General features: G+C 48.8%; 1 protein-coding gene across 1 annotated transcript; it reads left to right on the forward strand.

The window, feature by feature from the left end:
- Positions 1-6,411: 6,411 nt before the first annotated feature.
- On the forward strand, positions 6,412-18,852 carry UTP23 (UTP23 small subunit processome component). The gene is made up of 3 exons (XM_077271110.1): positions 6,412-7,055; positions 13,185-13,359; positions 18,311-18,852. The coding sequence occupies exons 1-3, from the start codon at positions 6,868-6,870 to the stop codon at positions 18,674-18,676; spliced, it is 729 nt and encodes a 242-aa protein (XP_077127225.1). The 5' UTR covers positions 6,412-6,867; the 3' UTR covers positions 18,677-18,852.
- Positions 18,853-20,376: the final 1,524 nt, after the last annotated feature.

A 20,376-nucleotide genomic window follows, 5' to 3' on the forward strand; every position in this document is an offset into this window, starting at 1 on the left:
TCTGTTCTATCCTTTCTATCTAGCTAGTACGGCCTCCTCTGCGGTCAGTACAGGTACCACCTTCTCCAGAGTGTTCCTCATGCTGCTCCTAGGCCACCAGTTCATAACAGTTGGCCCACGTGCGATGTGTAGGAGCTCGTTCACCATTTCAGCTCATGAACATGAACTAATAGGGGCATCACAGTGGCTCAGTGGTTAGCACTGCATCCTTGCAGTGATTGGGTCCTGGGTTCAAATCCCATCAAGGACAACATCTACAAGGAGATTGTATCTTCTCCTCGTGTTTGTGTGGATTTCCTCCAGGTTCTCTGGTTCCCTTCAACCCTCCAAAAAGATTGTGATCTGCAAAGCGCTGTGGAATAAATATGGTGGTGCTAAAAAAGCAAAGCATAAAAATAAATATATTGCCCATGCATGCAGCCATAATACTGCCTTGTGTATGATGCCCATGGACTTTAGATGTTGGGCAACATGTTTGTTCAGCCAACAGCTGCTCACATACAGAAAGGCTCAGTGGAGTATGCTCATACTTTTGGAGGCAGACAACATCCAAATGTGGTGGATTGTACTGTCGGCGTTCCTACCCATTGTAAGGTGGGTACCGGACACATAGTTGATGGGAGGTATGTATCACAGAGGTGGTTGTCCTCTGTGATGTAAACCTGGAGTATTTCTCTAGTGCACATAGTACTAAGAGGCTTGTTTTGTGCATCTGGGTCAGGTTTAAGGGTAGCCTGAGACATGGGTGGGTCTGGCTGTCCACATACCCCACCTCTGGGTGTGGTTCCCATTATAAAATGGAGTCTGTTTGTTTGACACATACAGGTGCTTCTCACAAAATTAGAATATCATCAAAAAGTTAATTTATTTCAGTTCTTCAAAACAAAAAGTGAAATTCATGCATCATAGTCATTACACGCAGTGTGATCTATTCCAAGTGTTTTCTGGATGCTATCCAGCCTGTGTGTCCTGGACTGTCTCTAAAGTGACTTTGTTGGAACTGTCTACTTTGTTTTGCTTGCTCTGAAAGGCCATTTATTTTCCCTTTCTTATGGCTTGTTTATGATGCACCAATAAACCAGCCTAGACATTTAATGGAAACGGTTCCTGTGTTACCTCACCAGGCACCCAAGTAAGTAGCATTCCCACAATTGGTGTTAGAAGTGTGGGCAGTGCTCAGAGGGAACACGTGTGACTGCTGCAGAGGTACTCCATGTCCTGGGTGAAGGTGGCCATAAGCCAGCAAGCAACGTCAAACAGCATGGAAGACCTGGTTAAACACCTGATGCAAGGCCAGCTGCAGCAGCAGCACCAGCAATAGCTACAGCAGCAGTAACAACAACAACTGGCACAACAGGAGATGAAACACGGAAGAAAAAAGCATCAAAACCGACCATACAGTCCAAAAACACAATAATTTTATTATTACATAATTCTGATAAGAACAAATTCAGGTAAAAAATAATAGTACAGACCGCAATGCAAAAAGGATACAATTATACTGAAGGGACGCACACCCAGGGGTAACAATAGAGCTGGGTAAAAGGTAACACACCGATGTATGCGGTATATGGGTCAAAAGAACATATCGTATATACACACAAGAATCACTGAGCAAAATCCTTAAAATTATTGATCAAATAAATACATGAATGAAAGTGCTGGTGCAGTATAACTAAAAGTGCTACCCTGGCATAGAAACCATGGGTATAGGTATATACTATATAATGGTGAAAAATAGCAGCAAAGAAGGGTATGTGCAACACACGTTTTGCTAAAGTAATAGGATCAATAAGTGTGAGTGTATAACAAGTAGTGATCAGAACAGCAAGTAGTAGCATAAGATAAGTGCGAAGTAAAAAGAGCAGAAGATCACAGTAAAGTGTAAAATAATAGTGGGAAATCACTCACAGTGAGACTGCAGACTCCAGGATGGCGTCCTCACCAACGTGCGTTTCGGCACTTTGCCTTCATCAGCAACAGCTACAGCAGCAGTAACAACAACAGCTGGCACAACAGGAGATGAATAAGCTGCATATGTAACAGATCCAGCGACAGCAGAAGCACCATCAACAGCAGCAGCAATTTTATTTACTCACAGAGGCAGTTCATGGCAGGGCGGCAGCTCCAACTCCAGGGTTAAAAGGTGATTTTTTTTCATCTGAAATGCTGTAAGGAGAGCCCTGCAGAAAATAACTGAGGGTGATGACATAGAGGCATGTTTGACCTTTTTTGAAAGGGTCGCTGAGAGGCAAAGAAATGGTCAGAAGTGCTGGCGCCATACTTAACGAAGAAGACCCAGAAGGTCTACTATGACTTAGCATTGCAAGAAGCCAAGGAATATATAAAACTGAAAACTGAAATTTTGGAGTTCTTGAGGGTTACAATGACTGTCAGCATACAGTGGGTCCACTGCTGGGTGTATAACTGTGACAAACCCCCTCGCTCCCAAATGTTTGATATGCTGCACCTGGTCCAAAAATGGTTGCAGCCATAGTCCTCTACCCCTGCACAGATGGTGGAGTAAGTGGTAATGGACCCGTTCATGCATTCCCTCCCCAGGCCAAAGCATACTTGGGTGATCCCAGGAATGCCAATAACCTGGTCGCACTGGTCAAAAGGTATCAAGGGTTGCTTGGGGAGGCAACCCACTCTATACTGCGGGTCCAAACAGGGAGAGGAGGCCCAAAAATGGTTGGGGTGTCCAAGGTTCAAAGTGGCAGGGGAGGTAATGCTGAAGGTCTAAGTTTGCGATATTATATGCTGAAAATGTCACGGCCCAGGTCAGAGCTGCCCATTGTCCTCTAACCTCCGAGGAGCTGGACAGTAGCTTGGGACGTCGCTACAAGCTTGCCCCATAAAGCTGAATGGTCTGCAAGTGCCTGGACTGCTAGAATCGGGAAGTATGGTGACCCTCATGTGGGGCCACACTTCCTTTCCAGCTGATTCCAGGGAAGAAGGATGGCATCCTCTGCACTCACGAGGATGCTAAAGACTATCCAGTGGATAGAGTGGACATTTAAACGGCCCAAGGTAATGAGTCCCACGAGGTTGGCATGGTCCAGGACTTATTGTACTCCATTATCATAGGCCAGGACTTTTGTTAGTTCACTTTGTTCTGCTGTAGCCAATGACAGGTTGACTTTGCCTTGTGTTTTAGATTGTTGTCATGTTTTAACGTCCAAGTACGTCCCTTGCTCAGCTTCCAGGCTGATGAGTGCAAATTTGTCTCCAGTATTTGCTGATAATGTGCTGCACTCATCTTTCCTTCAACTTTGACCAAGTTTTCTGTGCCTTTGTAATTCACACATCCCCAAAACATCAGCGATCCACCTCCATGCTTTACAGTAGGAATGGTGTTCCTTTCATCATGGGCCTTGTCGACCTCTGTCCAAATGTAACGTTTATGGTTTTGGCCAAAAAAGTTCAATTTTGGTCTCATCACTCCAAATTACCTTGTTCCAGAAGTTTTGAGGCTTGTCTCTGTGCTGTTTTGTGTATTGTAGATGAGATACTTTGTGGCATTTGCTCAGTAATTGCTTTCTTCTGGCGACTCGACCATGCAGCCCATTTTTCTTCAAGTGCCTCCTTATTGTGCATCTTGAAACAGCCATGCCGCTAGTTTTCAGAGAGTCCTGTATTTCAGCTGATGTTATTTGTGGCTTTTTCTTTGCATCCCGAATAATTTTCCAGGCAGTTGTGGAGACAATTTTGTTGGTCTACCTGACCGTGGTTTTGTTTTTACAGAGTCCCTGATTTTCCATTTGTTAATCACAGTTTGAACGCTGCTGACTGTCATTATCGATTCCCTGGATATCTTTTTGTATTCCTTTACTGTGTTATACAGTTCAACTACCTTTTCCCATAGATCCGTTGACAATTCTTTTGCTTTCCCCATGACTCACAATCCAGAAATGTCAGTGGCTGGATGAAACATGCAAGAGTCTGTCTGGATCCCAGAAACTCACTTAGCTTTTATGCAGACTAGTAGCGTAGCTACCGGGGGGGCAGAGGGTGCAGGCACCCCGGACCTGGCACTCTGAGGGGGCCGACCAGGAGCTACGCTACTGTAACCAGTCTCCCTGCTCTGCCGCCCGGCCACTATGGAGCCCCTGAGCAGGTGGTGGGGCCTGGTGCCAGCAGTGGGCCCCCTGCCCGTCATTGCAGGTTCAGCTGTACTGAAATCTAGCCCGATACAGCTGACCGCATTGATGGGAGAAAGAGCATTACGCTCCTTTTCCCATCATTCCCCTGTCAGGATCTGACATCACCGACGCAGACACTGACAAGGGGTTGCGATGACGTCACTACTCGGCGCCTGTGGTCCGGAGATGTGCAGGCGCTCAGAGCAGCGGAGGAACAAGGAGGAAGAGAGGTGAGTATTTATTTATTGCTTTTTACGGGGGTGCTTTATATTGTACTGGCTGCCTAATGGGGGTGCATCATGTTTTTGAGTCTGCCTACGGGGGGGTGTATTATACTGTAGAGGCTGCCTATAGGGATGCAATATAGCATACAGGCTGCCTATGGGGGTGCGTTATACTATACAGGCTGTCTATGGGGGTGCATTATACTATACTGGCTGCCTATGGAGCTGCATTACACTATATAGAGGCTGCCTATGGGGGTGCATTATATTAGGGGCTGCATTATACTATAGAGGCTGCCTATGGGGGTGCATTATATTAGGGGCTGCATTATACTATAGAGGCTGCCTATGGCGGTGCATTTTATTAGGGGCTGTATTATACTATAGAGGCTGCATATGGGGGTGCATTATATATAGGGCTGCATTATACTATAGAGGCTGCCTATGGGGGTGCATTATATTAGGGGCTGCATTATACAGTACTATAGAGGCTGCCTATGGCGGTGCATTATATTAGAGGCTGCATTACACTATAGAAGCTGCCTATGGCGGTGCATTATATTAGAGGCTGCATTATACTACAGAGGCTGCCTATGGCAGAGCATTATATTAGGGGCTGCATTATACTATAAAGGCTGCCTATGGCGGTGCATTATATTAGGGGCTGCATTACACTATAGAGGCTGCCTATGAGGTCGCATTATAATAGGGCTGCATTATACTATAGAGGCTGCCTATGGCTGTGCATTATATTAGGGCCTGCATTACACTATAGAGGCTGCCTATGGCGTTCATTATATTAGGGGCTGCATTATACTATAGAGGCTGCCTATGGCGGTGCATTATATTAGGGGTTGTATTATACTATAGAGGCTGCTTATGGGGGTGCATTATATAAGGGGCTGCATTATACTATAGAGGCTGCCTATAGGGGCGCATTATATTAGGGGCTGTCCACCGCAGTCTCCAGATGCAGCATACAAGTAGCCCCTCCAGCACCTCTCATGGAATATTTCCTCTCCTTGCCTTTCTACTATGAGTAAGGTTTGATAAAGACCCAGTGGGTCGAAACGTTACCTTATACCATTGGAATACCTTATTGTCTCAACTGTGGTGAATCATTTAATTTTGGTGTTTTGAAAATAAAATTCTAAATTGTTTGCAACTTAAAGGACTTCTGAGTGTGACTGTTTATCCTCGGGATTACAGACTGAACTGGTATGCTGAATACTACCCAGGCTGTGTGTCTTTCACTGTCTACTTTGTTTTGCCGGCTTTGAAAGGCCATTTATTTTCCTTGTCCTTTTGCATGGTTTATGAAGCAACCAAAAACCAGCCTGGACATATAAATGGAAACAGTTCCCGTGCCGCCTCGCCGCGCACCCAAGTGAGGAGCATTCCCACCCTGAGGACCCCAATGTGTATATCATACTGTGAATAGTGTCATGTGGGTTTACATTTAGTTTGACATGTGAAGTGTGAACTGTGGATTCAGGTGCACATAACATAATACGGCTGCAGCTCGGCGTCTTCACTGATTGGCCGATAGGACGGCACTTTTGCACCAATGACTGTTACCAATCAGAGCGGCCGATTTCCCCCCGCAAACAATGATCAGTGTAAGGCTACGTTCACACGATCCGTTTTTCACTGCGGATTTTTCCGGTCCTTTTTCGGGGAAATCCGCAGTGGAAAACGGCGGTGCTTCTCTCGGCGGATTTGTGTCCTTTTTCTTCTGCGGATTCCACTGCGGGTTTCCAACTGCAGTTTCCTATTGGTGCTGTTGGAAACCCGCAGCGGAATCCGCTGAAAGAATTGACATGGTACTTCTTTTTTCCGTTGGCAAATCCGCGCGGATTTTCCAGCGAAAAAAAGGATCGTCGGCACAGCGGGTTTTGTTTTCCATAGGGTAACATTGTACTGTACCCTGCATGGAAAACGGCTGCGGATCCGTAGCTGCAATTCCGCTACGGATCCGCAGCAAAAAACGGATCGTGTGAACGTAGCCTAATAAACGCATTTCTTTATTTTGCATTTCACTTTCTTTGTAGAGAAGTCAGTGAATGTGTCCAGCTGAGAACTACTACCACCGCAACGAGACAGCTGATGAGAGCGGTAGTGCAGCCCGGCCACGGCCGCCTCCTGGGTCACGTGGTTCCATCAGGCATCTAGAACGCCTGTCTCAGGAACAGAGCGCGCTCCTAAATGCGCCGCCTTCGATGCCCTGATGAACTAATTAGCGCTGCAGCTCACAAAGACTGCCACTCCCCTGACACGCCCACAACACATTCGCCTGCGAATTCAATACTCGCGCCCGGGTTCTCTGTTCTCTCCACTATCAGGTCACATGACAAGCTAGGCCACGCCCCTCAGTGGGTCTGTTTGTTGCTAGGAACACGTGACGTACTTCCGGGACGTGGTACCCACGTGGTGAGAGAGCAGCGTCTCCGGTGAGCGTGACGTCACTGTACGGAACCGGGTGACCCAAACCGTCCACCATGAAGATCACCCGGCAGAAACACGCCAAGAAGAACATCAACTTCTACAAACACAACTTCCGCTTCCGGGAGCCGTTCCAGGTGCTGCTGGACGGGACGTTCTGCCAGGCGGCGCTGAAGAACAAGATCCAGATCAAGGAGCAGCTGCCCAAGTATCTGATGGGGGAGGTGCAGCTGTGCACGACGAGGTGAGGGTGCCGCCAGGGTGGGCGCTGTGGGTCCCCCTCCTAACTAGGTGTCCCCCCCGCCTTCCTAGGTGTCCCCCCCCCCTCTGCCTTCCTAGGTGCCCCCCCCTTCTCCCTTCCTAGGTGTCCCCCCCCTCTGCCTTCCTAGGTGTCCCCCCCCCTCTGCCTTCCTAGGTGTCCCCCCCCCTCTGCCTTCCTAGGTGCCCCCCCTCTCCCTTCCTAGGTTCCCCCCCCCCCGCCTTCCTAGGTGTCCCCCCTTCCTTCTTCCTTCCTCGGTGTCCCCTCCCGCCTTCCTAGGTGTCCCCCCTTCCTTCTTCCTTCCTCGGTGTCCCCTCCCGCCTTCCTAGGTGTCCCCCCTTCCTTCTTCCTTCCTCGGTGTCCCCTCCCGCCTTCCTAGGTGTCCCCCCCCCCCCCCTTCCTCTGCCTTCCTAGGTGTCCCCCCTTCCTCTGCCTTCCCAGGTGTCCCCCCTTCCTTCTGCCTTCCCAGGTGTCCCCCCTTCCTTCTGCCTTCCCAGGTGTCCCCCCTTCCTTCTTCCTTCCCAGGTGTCCCCCCTTCCTTCTTCCTTCCCAGGTGTCCCCCCTTCCTTCTTCCTTCCCAGGTGTCCCCCCTTCCTTCTTCCTTCCCAGGTGTCCCCCCTTCCTTCTTCCTTCCCAGGTGTCCCCCCTTCCTTCTTCCTTCCCAGGTGTCCCCCCTTCCTTCTTCCTTCCCAGGTGTCCCCCCTTCCTTCTTCCTTCCCAGGTGTCCCCCCTTCCTTCTTCCTTCCCAGGTGTCCCCCCTTCCTTCTTCCTTCCCAGGTGTCCCCCCTTCCTTCTTCCTTCCCAGGTGTCCCCCCTTCCTTCTTCCTTCCCAGGTGTCCCCCCTTCCTTCTTCCTTCCCAGGTGTCCCCCCTTCCTTCTTCCTTCCCAGGTGTCCCCCCTTCCTTCTTCCTTCCCAGGTGTCCCCCCTTCCTTCTTCCTTCCCAGGTGTCCCCCCTTCCTTCTTCCTTCCCAGGTGTCCCCCCTTCCTTCTTCCTTCCCAGGTGTCCCCCCTTCCTTCTTCCTTCCCAGGTGTCCCCCTTCCTTCTTCCTTCCCAGGTGTCCCCCCTCTCTGTGCCTCCCCGGGGCTCGTCCCCCCTCTCTGTGCCTCCCCGGGGCTCGTCCCCCCTCTCTGTGCCTCCCCGGGGCTCGTCCCCCCTCTCTGTGCCTCCCCGGGGCTCGTCCCCCCTCTCTGTGCCTCCCCGGGGCTCGTCCCCCCTCTCTGTGCCTCCCCGGGGCTCGTCCCCCCTCTCTGTGCCTCCCCGGGGCTCGTCCCCCCTCTCTGTGCCTCCCCGGGGCTCGTCCCCCCTCTCTGTGCCTCCCCGGGGCTCGTCCCCCCTCTCTGTGCCTCCCCGGGGCTCGTCCCCCCTCTCTGTGCCTCCCCGGGGCTCGTCCCCCCTCTCTGTGCCTCCCCGGGGCTCGTCCCCCCTCTCTGTGCCTCCCCGGGGCTCGTCCCCCCTCTCTGTGCCTCCCCGGGGCTCGTCCCCCCTCTCTGTGCCTCCCCGGGGCTCGTCCCCCTCTCTGTGCCTCCCCGGGGCTCGTCCCCCCTCTCTGTGCCTCCCCGGGGCTCGCCCCCCCCGCTGCTGTGGTGAGGGTCTTTTTCATTCTGCCATCTTTCCCTATACGTGTGAGGTCAGACTGCACAGTGAGGCTTATTCCACACTGACAAACACCAGGAGGAGCAGAGCGGGGGCCAGTGAGGAGCTGAGATAGCAGAGACCGGTGAGGAGCGAGACGAGTGCGATGTGTTTTTTACATCCCCTTCTTGGCCGCCCGTTATGTTCTGGGGTCTTCAGACCTCGGGGTGTGATATTCGGCTTCCGTTGATGGCAGTCGGCGCGCACAGTCGCTTTGTGCTCAGAGATTTAGATACAAGTTGAATTTCCGGGATGATTTCCAGCAGATCTGACAAATTAGATTTTTGGAGATTCGCTCCTCTCTGATTGGGCGCTCTGAAATCCAGCACGCAGATCGATATCTGATATCGGGGTAGTCCGGACCCCACCATGCTCATCGGGTGGTCGGCAGGTCCCGGCCAGCGCCTGTGTAATGTATTGATTTCCAGTTAAGGCGTCTTTCACACTTCCGTCGGTACGCTGTCGTCACGATGTACCGACGCACGTTGCTAAAATTCGGCACAACGTGGGCAGCGGATGCAGTTTTTCAACGCATCCACTGCCCATTGTAAAGTCCCGGGGAGGAGCTAGAGATCTCCGCCCGGGCATGCGCACTCTTGCAGGATGCGACGTATGAAAAAATGTTTGCTTGAACTTTTTTTTGTGATGACGGTCCGCCAAAACATGACGCATCCAGTGCACGACGGACGTGACGTATGGCCATACGTCGCGATTTGTCGGCAATACAAGTCTATGGGGGAAAAAACCGCATCCTGCGGGCACATTTGCAGGATGCGTTTTTTTCCCAAAACGATGCATTGCGACTGATACCAAACGACGCAAGTGTGAAAGTAGCCTAAGAGGAATCCGTCTCTCCACGCTGATTCTAGTGCACTTTGCTCGTGCACAGACGAGTCCACCTCAACCTTGATCCAGCCAATCCGTGCCTCCATTACTGAGAAATCAATATGCAAATGAGGCTGCAGTGCTCTGGGGAGGTTTGACCAGCGGCCTCCTCAGGAATCTGGTGGCAGCCGGTGATCACTTCCTGTCTCTGCAGCCGCTCTTCACCTATCTTTGCACTTGATAATTCTACTTCCATCTGTATCGGTAACACTCAGTGGGGCCGATTCATGAAGCTCTCAGCGCATTTCATGCCACGTTTCGCTCCATACATTAGTTTGGGAGCCCACCAGGCCCCTGGCAACGTGATCGCAGGGGCCGATGGGTTACTAAGATGGCTACGCCCCAGTCCATGTGCCTCTTGGAGTCTGATCTAGCTTGTGATTGACGGCGCTTACTCCTAAAGCGAACGCTGCCATGTGTGTGTGCCTGCCCACTGATACCGGCTGTCCTGCTAGGCCCCCAACCCCTCACATTGGCCAGACAATAGTGAGTGCAGCTCTGGGGTATAATACAGGATGTAACTCAGGATCAGTAATGTATGTACACAGTGACTGCACCAGCAGAATAGTGAGTGCAGCTCTGGGGTATAATACAGGATGTAACTCAGGATCAGTAATGTAATGCGTGTACACAGTGACTGCACCAGCGGAATAGTGAGTGCAGCTCTGGGGTATAATACAGGATGTAACTCAGTATCAGTAATGTATGTACACAGTGACTGCACCAGCAGAATAGTGAGTGCAGCTCTGGGGTATAATATACATTAACAACATCCAATAGTGGGCTTACCACCTCCAAAATTACTACATATACCAAAAAACACACCCAAATGGTAAAGGGTGAAGAAAGATAGGCATAAGCAATTTACATTTAAGACATGATATTTTTATTAAACAAAAAACAAAATATAAAAACACAAGACGAGGAAAATCAAGGAAAATACTAATGGAACATATATCAAAAGAAAATAACAAATGCTCGGCACTAAATAACCTTAGAAAATTCAATTATATTTATGGGAACCAGCCCTAAAAATATATAAATATATAAATAAAGTGGCACATGCACACTAGGAAGTTTATAACTGGAAAAACCGCATCACTATGATGTAAATGGCACCCAATAACTGACCTGCAGCTTGATGTATACCAATCTACAAACTACACAGTGTCTGGTGCTGTGATAATACTGTATTTAGAAGGATTAGTTTAGTTTTAATTAAGATAGTAATCCAAACTATCCAGACATAAATTACTGATAAACCTGCACCGTGTAGACTGGACTGAACGTGCCCAGTGCAACGGAAATATACAAATATGTAGTAGTAACAAATAGCAGCGCTATAAAAAGTGCTTAGTGCAGCGTTAGTGCAGTAATGTAAACAAGGTCAAAATCATCATAGTCTTGAGTCTTTCAAAGACAAAGTGTCAATGTGTCTGTACCACATAAATTCATCTAAAGGTGTCAAGTGCACGAGGTAGTTAACAGATAACATACATTGTAACAGCAAAGAATCTAAGTACTACTCACATCTATATGCGTCTTTGCTCTATATGTCCATCAGTGTTTTTATAGCGCTGCTATTTGTTACTACTACATATTTGTGTATTACCTTTGCACTGGGCACGTTCAGTCCAGTCTACACGGTGCAGGTTTATCAGTAATTTATGTCTGGATAGTTTGGATTACTATCTTAATTAAAACTAAACTAATCCTTCTAAATACAGTATTATCACAGCACCAGACACTGTGTAGTTTGTAGATTGGTATACATCAAGCTGCAGGTCAGTTATTGGGTGCCATTTACATCATAGTGATGCGGTTTTTCCAGTTATAAACTTCCTAGTGTGCATGTGCCACTTTATTTATATATTTATATATTTTTAGGGCTGGTTCCCATAAATATAATTGAATTTTCTAAGGTTATTTAGTGCCGAGCATTTGTTATTTTCTTTTGATATATGTTCCATTAGTATTTTCCTTGATTTTCCTTGTCTTGTGTTTTTATATTTTGTTTTTTGTTTAATAAAAATATCATGTCTTAAATGTAAATTGCTTATGCCTATCTTTCTTCACCCTTTACCATTTGGGTGTGTTTTTTGGTATCTGGGGTATAATACAGGATGTAACTCAGGATCAGTAATGTAATGTATGTACACAGTGACTGCACCAGCAGAATAGTGAGTGCAGCTCTGGGGTATAATACAGGATGTAACTCGGGATCAGTAATGTAATGTATGTACACAGTGACTGCACCAGCAGAATAGTGAGTGCAGCTCTGGAGTATAATACAGGATGTAACTCAGGATCAGTAATGTAATGTATGTACACAGTGACTGCACCAGCAGAATAGTGAGTGCAGCTCTGGAGTATAATACAGGATGTAACTCAGGATCAGTAATGTAATGTATGTACACAGTGACTGCACCAGCAGAATAGTGAGTGCAGCTCTGGGGTATAATACAGGATGTAACTCAGGATCAGTAATGTAATGTATGTACACAGTGACTGCACCAGCGGAATAGTGAGTGCAGCTCTGGGGTATAATACAGGATGTAACTCAGTATCAGTAATGTATGTACACAGTGACTGCACCAGCAGAATAGTGAGTGCAGCTCTGGAGTATAATACAGGATGTAACTCAGGATCAGTAATGTAATGTATGTACACAGTGACTGCACCAGCAGAATAGTGAGTGCAGCTCTGGGGTATAATGCAGGATGTAACTCAGGATCAGTAATGTATGTACACAGTGACTGCACCAGCAGAATAGTGAGTGCAGCTCTGGGGTATAATGCAGGATGTAACTCAGGATCAGTAATGTAATGTATGTACACAGTGACTGCACCAGCAGAATAGTGAGTGCAGCTCTGAGGTATAATGCAGGATGTAACACAGGATCAGTAATGTATGTACACAGTGACTGCACCAGCAGAATAGTGAGTGCAGCTCTGGGGTATAATACAGGATGTAACTCAGGAGCAGTAATGTAATGTATGTACACAGTGACTGCACCAGCAGAATAGTGAGTGCAGCTCTGGGGTATAATACAGGATGTAACTCAGGATCAGTAATGTAATGTATGTACACAGTGACTGCACCAGCAGAATAGTGAGTGCAGCTCTGGGGTATAATACAGGATGTAACTCAGGATCAGTAATGTAATGTATGTACACAGTGACTGCACCAGCAGAATAGTGAGTGCAGCTCTGGGGTATAATACAGGATTTAACACAGGATCAGTAATGCATGTACACAGTGACTGCACCAGCAGAATAGTGAGTGCAGCTCTGGGGTATAATACAGGATGTAACTCAGGAGCAGTAATGTAATGTATGTACACAGTGACTGCACCAGCAGAATAGTGAGTGCAGCTCTGGGGTATAATGCAGGATGTAACTCAGGATCAGTAATGTAATGTACACAGTGACTGCACCAGCAGAACAGTGAGTGCAGCTCTGGGGTACAGGGTAAGTAATGCAGTTTTCGTTTTTATCCCTGAATATGGTGGACATATGATTTCCTTGTCTGTAATGAGGGTGAAGCCTCGTGTTCTGTGTGAGATGACGTTCCCTAATGGTGTTTCTCTTTCTAGCTGTGTTATTAAGGAGCTGGAGTCCTTGGGGAAGGAGCTGTTCGGAGCTAAATTAATTGCCCAAAGATTTCAAGTGAGGAGCTGCGCTCATTTCCGGAGTCCTGTCAGCGGCTCGGCGTGCCTGTTATCCATGGTTGCAGATGACAACGCTCACCATTATTTCATCGCCACCCAGGTATCTGTGAGAAAACAATTTCCTGCTAGGATGGCTCTCCGCCTGGTTACCTGGGGGGAGTTCAGTTGCTATGGAGAATGGGGAGACATGGTGAGCAGGCCGGGAGTCAATTATACTGGTGAGCGGGGGCCGGCAGCGGGGGCGACTGCTGAGAGAACATGGGTGACAAGCGAGGGATACTGCAGGGTGATCAGCCTTCCCAAACTCCTCCATAGCAGGGACTAGCGGCCATAGTGCGCGATGCCCAGTGACCCGGAGTTCACACGTGTACTGGATATTAAGGGGGCTGTCCTGATGATGGGGCCGCTGCGGGGGTGTCCCTGGGGCCGCTGCAGGGGTGTCCCAGCCAACATTTTGTGAAAGGTCAGACCCCGCAATTCCATGGTCTCCTATGCAGTGGACTCCTGGAAAATGGCTGCCGGGGGCGGCGCATGTACAGATGGAGATCTCGGCACCAAGATCTCAGGAGAGATGTAATTGCATTGGGCAAATTCCATAAAAAATGTCGCACAATATGAACTAGCAAGATACGTTATTTTGCTAAATAATAATAGTGACAGACCCGCTGAACTTTAGCTGCTCCTTCTCCGCCCTTTGTAAGTTTATGGAGGAAATGTCCTGTAAGGTGATTGGCTGAGACCACCTAGTTCAGCCGACATTAGTCTAATGTTTATGGGGTCTCACCTGGCAGAGGATGATTGGGGAGAGCTGGGAAGCTCCTGATATTTTTCATTAGTAAATGTCAGATATTTCTTAAAGGCTTCAGTGCGCATTAGAATAAGGTTGGCTGACAGTCGGCGTATGGGGGTCCTTGAATTTCCCCCCCGACAGCTGTCAGGGGAGATGAGGGTCTGGTGTGTCCGATTTCAGATGTCAGTCATCTTGTTCCCTCGGGGGTAAGCTGCCGGCGGAGATGTCGCCTAGAGACATAGGAGCTCCTGTGTATGGGAGATTCCCCAGAGCGGATCCCTGGTTCATCCCGCAGCCGTCTGATGTGTATGGGGGGCTACACTAGACTATCCCGCTAAGCTTAGACCGATCTGGGAGCTTCATCGTGCAGCCTATGATTTCGGGGTCTAGCTGATGTGGGTACCTGTCCTTACAGATCACGGTAATCCCTCGCTGCTCTGAGACCCTTTTATGTTTCTCCATCAACATTTTGACTTTCCAAGACTCACATTTGCCTATTGGGGTCCTAGGCCTGGCCATAGGTTCCGGCCTTATAAGATTAGTATTCTGGCCTGGAAGGTGAATACAGTTCGCTAATAGTTATGCCCAATGTATAAAACACAATAGTGTAGTCATGAATGTAAAATAATTTGGGGACAATAATTGTTGGTGATGGAGACGGTAATTTAATTTCACTAACTCTAAATCTGTTTATGCGTTTCTTACGCTTTGTCGATAAGTCTGAGGGGAGGTGATGGTTGGTGTGCGCATTCCTAGGTGTATGGCTGGGAGCCCCAACCAGTGACTCGTGGCTATGTGTGTGCACTCGGCTGGCTCCGCCTCGTGATGTGTCTGGCGGGCACTTGGCTGGTTCCACCCCCGTTTGCGTCTGGGGGGCGCTTGGCATGCAGCTGGTACTCTATGGGGCTGTGCACATGTCCGATTTCCCCTCCATGGGCTGAGTAGTCCACGGGAAAAAATGGTGACCTGTCTGTTCAAAATTGGCAATTAAAGTCTATGGGTCCTTTAAAAAAAATTGGACTGCACTCTGATGACATCTGAGTGCAGTTTGATTTTCCCAGCCTCACAGGATTAAGAAGGTACAGAAACTTTTTTTTTTTTTCCTCTCCTCCGTGTTCAAGAAATACTGATGCCACTTTCATGATAACTGCACCATTTTTCCTCAGATGTTGTGAGACCCTGCCCTTGGGCTGAATTCAGACATCCGTGTATGATGGTGCGAGCACAGACTGTCTTCCTTGTAATGATCCAGGCGGAGTGTTGTGAATTTGGGGCGTTTGTTTCCCCATTTCAGCTGTCTGTCGTCTCAGGACACGGGATACTGTAGAATATAGCGGTGGAGCAGGGAGCCGTCAGCTCTCTCCTCCTCCATTCAGTGTATGCAGAGACGGAGGCCAGGGCCCTGTGCTGCTCGGACAGCGCAGCAGGATTATTCTGTCACCAGATATTCTCTCCTGACCTGGAGGTCCTGGCAGGATATTCGGTCTCTGCACAGGCCTCCAGTGTCAGCAGAGACGAGGAGCAGGACACACGCGCAGAGCGTGGCTGGATGTAGCAGAGCTGTGTGCACACTGTGAAGACCATGAACATGGTGCCATATTGTGTGGAAACACAACTGGCTTCACTAGGAGCAATATATCAGTGTGGACGATTATACAGGAGGGTGAGGTGCTGCTGACTTGGTGTAAAGTACAAATGTCTGCTCCACCACGAGTGTGCCTCATTATTATCTTTCCTAGTTGGGAGGTACATATATGCCTATGAGGCCGTCGCGTTCAGGAGGCTCAGGGTTACGGTGTGCCTCACGGTCTGTCCTCTGACTGTAAACCATGGATGGCCTGAGGCCTTGTTCACACGTTCATGTATCCCGGACTGAAACTGCGATCTAAGGATGGACTGTTGGCCTCTTATCCTGAGGTAAACAGTTTAGTGAGGCGGTTGTGTTCAGGCCAGGACAGTCCGAAAAATCATCGTCCGTGCTGGAACCGTGATACACGGATGTGTTTAGTCCTCCTTACAGGGAACCTGCCGTGTGAAATAACGCTATTAACCTGCAGATAAGGGGTTAATAAGTCTTCTGACGTCGTGTGGCTGCTGCACTGAAGGCCCCGCTGCTTGGGACAAGTAACATTTTTTATAGAGGCGGGCTGGCACGGCTTCACTGACCGGTCAGTATATAACAAGCACTGACTGACAGCCGGCTGCCTGCCCTGGTGATGCCGCCACCGAGCCGGCCTCCTGTCAGTGCCAGGCATGCGGTTACAACTCCTTTTTCGGCCTGTGTACTGTCAAATGTCCATCTGTGTGCTGTGAAAAAAATCGCAGCATGCTACCGTCTTGCAGGCCAGACGAGTGCATCTAAATATCCGGTAGTGCCTGCACCCATCTGCTATGTGGATAGTACAGGGAGCTGCACACAGCCAGGCAAGTTGTAAATTTACCGATGTGACTGGCACAGTCACAGTTTACTAGTCCTCTAGTGATAATCTCCGGCTGATAAAACACTGATTTTTTTTTTTTTTTTTTTTTTTTTATAAATCAAAATTACAGCAAGCCTCCCAGTAAGTGACACATCACTGGAATCGGAGCCTTTGTCTCGTATCTCAAATTAGACGGCAAAAACGTTGTCCCAGATTCCCTTACTGTCCAGCAGCACGCTCAGGTGTGGATGGTGTGTGATATACTGGACCTGACGTGACATGTTTGCCATCTGCCTCACTTCTGACCTAGAACTCAAGTCTTTGTCACGTCGGTTTGACTCGCCATTTGACAACACATTGTAGTTTTGTTTTTTTCATTTTTTTTATCATCGTTTCTGTCATTGAAAAATCAGAAATAAGCAAAAAACAAACAAATCTAAATCAATTATTCTTTATATATAGCAATTAAATGCATAAATCCTCCCGAAATGTGGAATATAAGGGTATGTTTCCACGGTCAGGAAACGCTGCTTGTTTGACGCTGCACAGAGCTGCAGCGTCAAACAAGCAGCGTCCAGATGTTCCAGCATAGTGGAGGGGATTTTATGAAATCCCGTCTGCACTATGCGTGGAAACCCGCACGCGGCGGGCCTGCGACTCCGGACATGCTGCGCGTCTTTTCAGATCGCAGCATGTCCGTACACCTTGCGGGGACGCAGCGTCCCCGCAAGGCATATCACAGGGCCCTATGGGACAGAGCGATCATCCCGGATGTGAAGAGTTAACACATCCGGCATGATCGCGTCCCAGAAAGGGGGCGGGGCTTAGCGCCGGGCGGCTTCGCCGCTGCGGCGATACCGCCGGCCATCCTGACAGTGGAAACATACCCTAAGTGGTAAGTGGACATACCCGGCTGAGTGCACATTACGTTTGTGTCGTCTGTTGTATATATGAGATGCACGGCAGACGTGTGCCGACACTTCCCGGCCATAAGGAGCGTTGGCGTGTGGCTCCTGTATTTGTACTGATCCTGATCCTGGACACCTGCCACCTCTGCCCTGCATCACATTTCCGCTAGGTTTTACCTCTGGAGGATTTATTAAGTTACCTGCCAGATTGTCTCTTCACAGAGGACCTCTAGCGCCACCTATTGGAAGCGGCGATCCTAAAATTTGCTTATTTAATTTCCCAGAGGAGCATGCGTGGCCTATAAGTCTCATCACACTGACATGCCAGGCCTAACTCGTCACTCTCCACAAGGAGAAATGTTACCCCTTAGACCTCTGTCAAATTCGGAAATCCAAGGAACAGCAGATCCCAATTCTGGGGGCTTTAAGTAAGTTGGTATAGAATCCTTTATGAACCCTAGCCTTTCACACAGGCGGCCCCCCGATTTCTGCTGGGAATAGGTCCGGGGTCTGCGTAGAAGAGAAATGGAAGGAAACTACCTGCTGTGTTGATGTTGCGTTGTGAATATTGGCTAATGAGCGTTGGTTGGGGGTGGGCAATGACGGGTGGGTGATGGGGGATTGTGAGGGCATCAGACGATGGGGATATTAGAAGGGAATATCGAGAGGAGGCCAATTTGGGGACGGCAGCCTTCTTCCTCTGTTAAGCCCCGGCTGCTGCCGCACCTCTTCCATTCGGTTCCGCCTACGTCTGCATGCGTCTATCTAAGAGGTGGTAGCCATGATGTTCTCTTCTGTTGGAGCAGCAGACCAACTCCGCGATCGATCTGGGCGACCAGGAGGGATTATGCTTGTTTTTTATTTAATTTTTTTGTGTATTGTATTTATTTATTTTTTTAAATCTCTATTTTTTTCTTTCTTTTTCCCCCCCAGGACCAAGAACTTTCCAGCGCGGTGAAAAAACTCGCCGGCATCCCCCTGATGTTCATCATTCAGAACACGATGGTCCTCGACAAGCCGTCCCCCAGGTCTGTAGCCCAAGTCCAGGCTCTCCAGGCCGGCCATCTGTTTCCCGAGCATCAGAAACACAACATCGCGCATTTGAAGAGCGAGCAGGGTATCGTGCGGGTCACAGAGCACAGAGGGAGGAAGAGGAAACGCGTCGGGGGTCCTAACCCTTTAAGCTGCCTGAAGAAAAAGAAGAAAAATCCCTCAACGCCGGCCGCTGAGCAAGCGAAGAAGAAAAGGAAAAGAAAGAGAAACAAGCCCTCAGTAACGCCCACCCCACAGACTGCATAACTGAGACCCCCAAACTGATTGCTGAAGATTAGACACTTTTACAGCCAGATGGATCATCTGTACAGCCTGGCTGCTGCCTTCCAGAAACGGCGCCACACTTGTCCGGTAGGCTGTGTCTAGTATTGCAGCCACGACTGTTAAATTTTAATAAATTGTATTTATTTCAGTAAGTGAAATTGTGAGCTCTTTATTTGTGTACAACTTAATTGCATTTGGCTTTCGAGTTGTCTCATATATTGTACGTAGGACTCCCATTATGGCGTTGGAGCTTGTTAGGCGTTGTAGATAAGATGGTCACGTGTTGGAGACTACTGGTCCAGGAAATACTCTAATAGTATGGTGCACAAGGAGACTTTGAAGAGTTTTCAAAGCGAAAACTAAGCCGGATCTTCACGTTTTTGTAGAATCTCTGCTTCAAAACATCCTAAAAAAAATAATAAATAAATAACTGTGTGCACATACCCTAAGAAGTATGGACTGGACTTCAAGGTGATGCATATTAACTACACTGGTGCATTCTTGCAAATAATTTAGACAGGACAGATATTTGTGATGTATCCGTGTGTTGCAGACTATAAGACGCCCCAGACCATAAGACACACCCCGAATTTTGGGATGAAAAATAAGAGAAAAAAAATGTTTTTAAATAAAATGGTACAGCGTGCAAGGGTGCGGGCCCTGAGCTGGGAGGTGGGGGCACCCAGGCGGTGCGAGGCTGCGGCCCTGGGCTGGGAGGGGACATCCAGGCGGTGGGAGGCTGCGGGCCCTGGGCTGGGAGGAGGGGACATCCAGGCAGTGCGAGGCTGCAATTCCTAGGCTGGGAGGAGGGGATGTCCATGCGGTGCAAACCTGCTGGCCCTGGGCTGGAAGGAGGGGATGTCCAGGCGGTGCGAAGCTGGCTGCATTGGGCTCTCACAAGATGTCGGTGAGCAGAGTTCCCTTTCCCATTGATTTCCCTACCGTGAGTGTCAGGGAAAATGGCGAGGGAGGCGGCACATGCACATATTGTGATCTCGCTCCGCACTTGCGCCACCTCCTGTGGCCATTTTCCCAAAGCCCACAGTAAGGAAATTAATTGGAAAGGGGACTCTGCTCACCCGCACCGCCATCTTAGGAGATATTGCAGCCTCGCACCACCTGGACGCCATGTACTCCCAGCCCAGGACCCGCAGCATTTCCCCACACCTGTCACTGCCAGCTTCCTAAAGCAGTGACCCTGCCTCCTGTGACATTGGTGCACCGCAGCCGCCCCCTCCTCCACCCCTGGTAAGCTACCTTCAGATTCTAAGGCACACCCCACTTTCCTCCCATATTTTTTTGGGAAAAAGTCTTATAATCTGGAAAATACGGCATTTAGCTCAAAGTATCATCTCAACAGCTCACAATTATAACAGTCCTGTCATGAATAGTTCTATATAAACTTATACCCTGCAGTTGTGGAGCAAGAATGTGTCCATCTGACGACAGCAAGAATATTCATGGAGGCGAGGTATTAAAATGCAAAATATATTGGAAAGTTGTAAAACCTTTCAACAATCCCGTTTTTATGTATGGAGCCTGTGATACGACTGTAGGTGCTTGTGTTCCCTCCAAGAAAAACGGTGTCTTTTTATTTTTTAGTTCTGAGTGGACAGTCATGAAGAATCTAACCTGGAAGTCATACACAGATGAGGTTGGAGGTGCAGTAGGGGCGTGACGGT

The sequence above is a fragment of the Ranitomeya variabilis genome, chromosome 6 (assembly GCF_051348905.1).
Source record: "Ranitomeya variabilis isolate aRanVar5 chromosome 6, aRanVar5.hap1, whole genome shotgun sequence".
NCBI lineage: Eukaryota > Metazoa > Chordata > Amphibia > Anura > Dendrobatidae > Ranitomeya > Ranitomeya variabilis.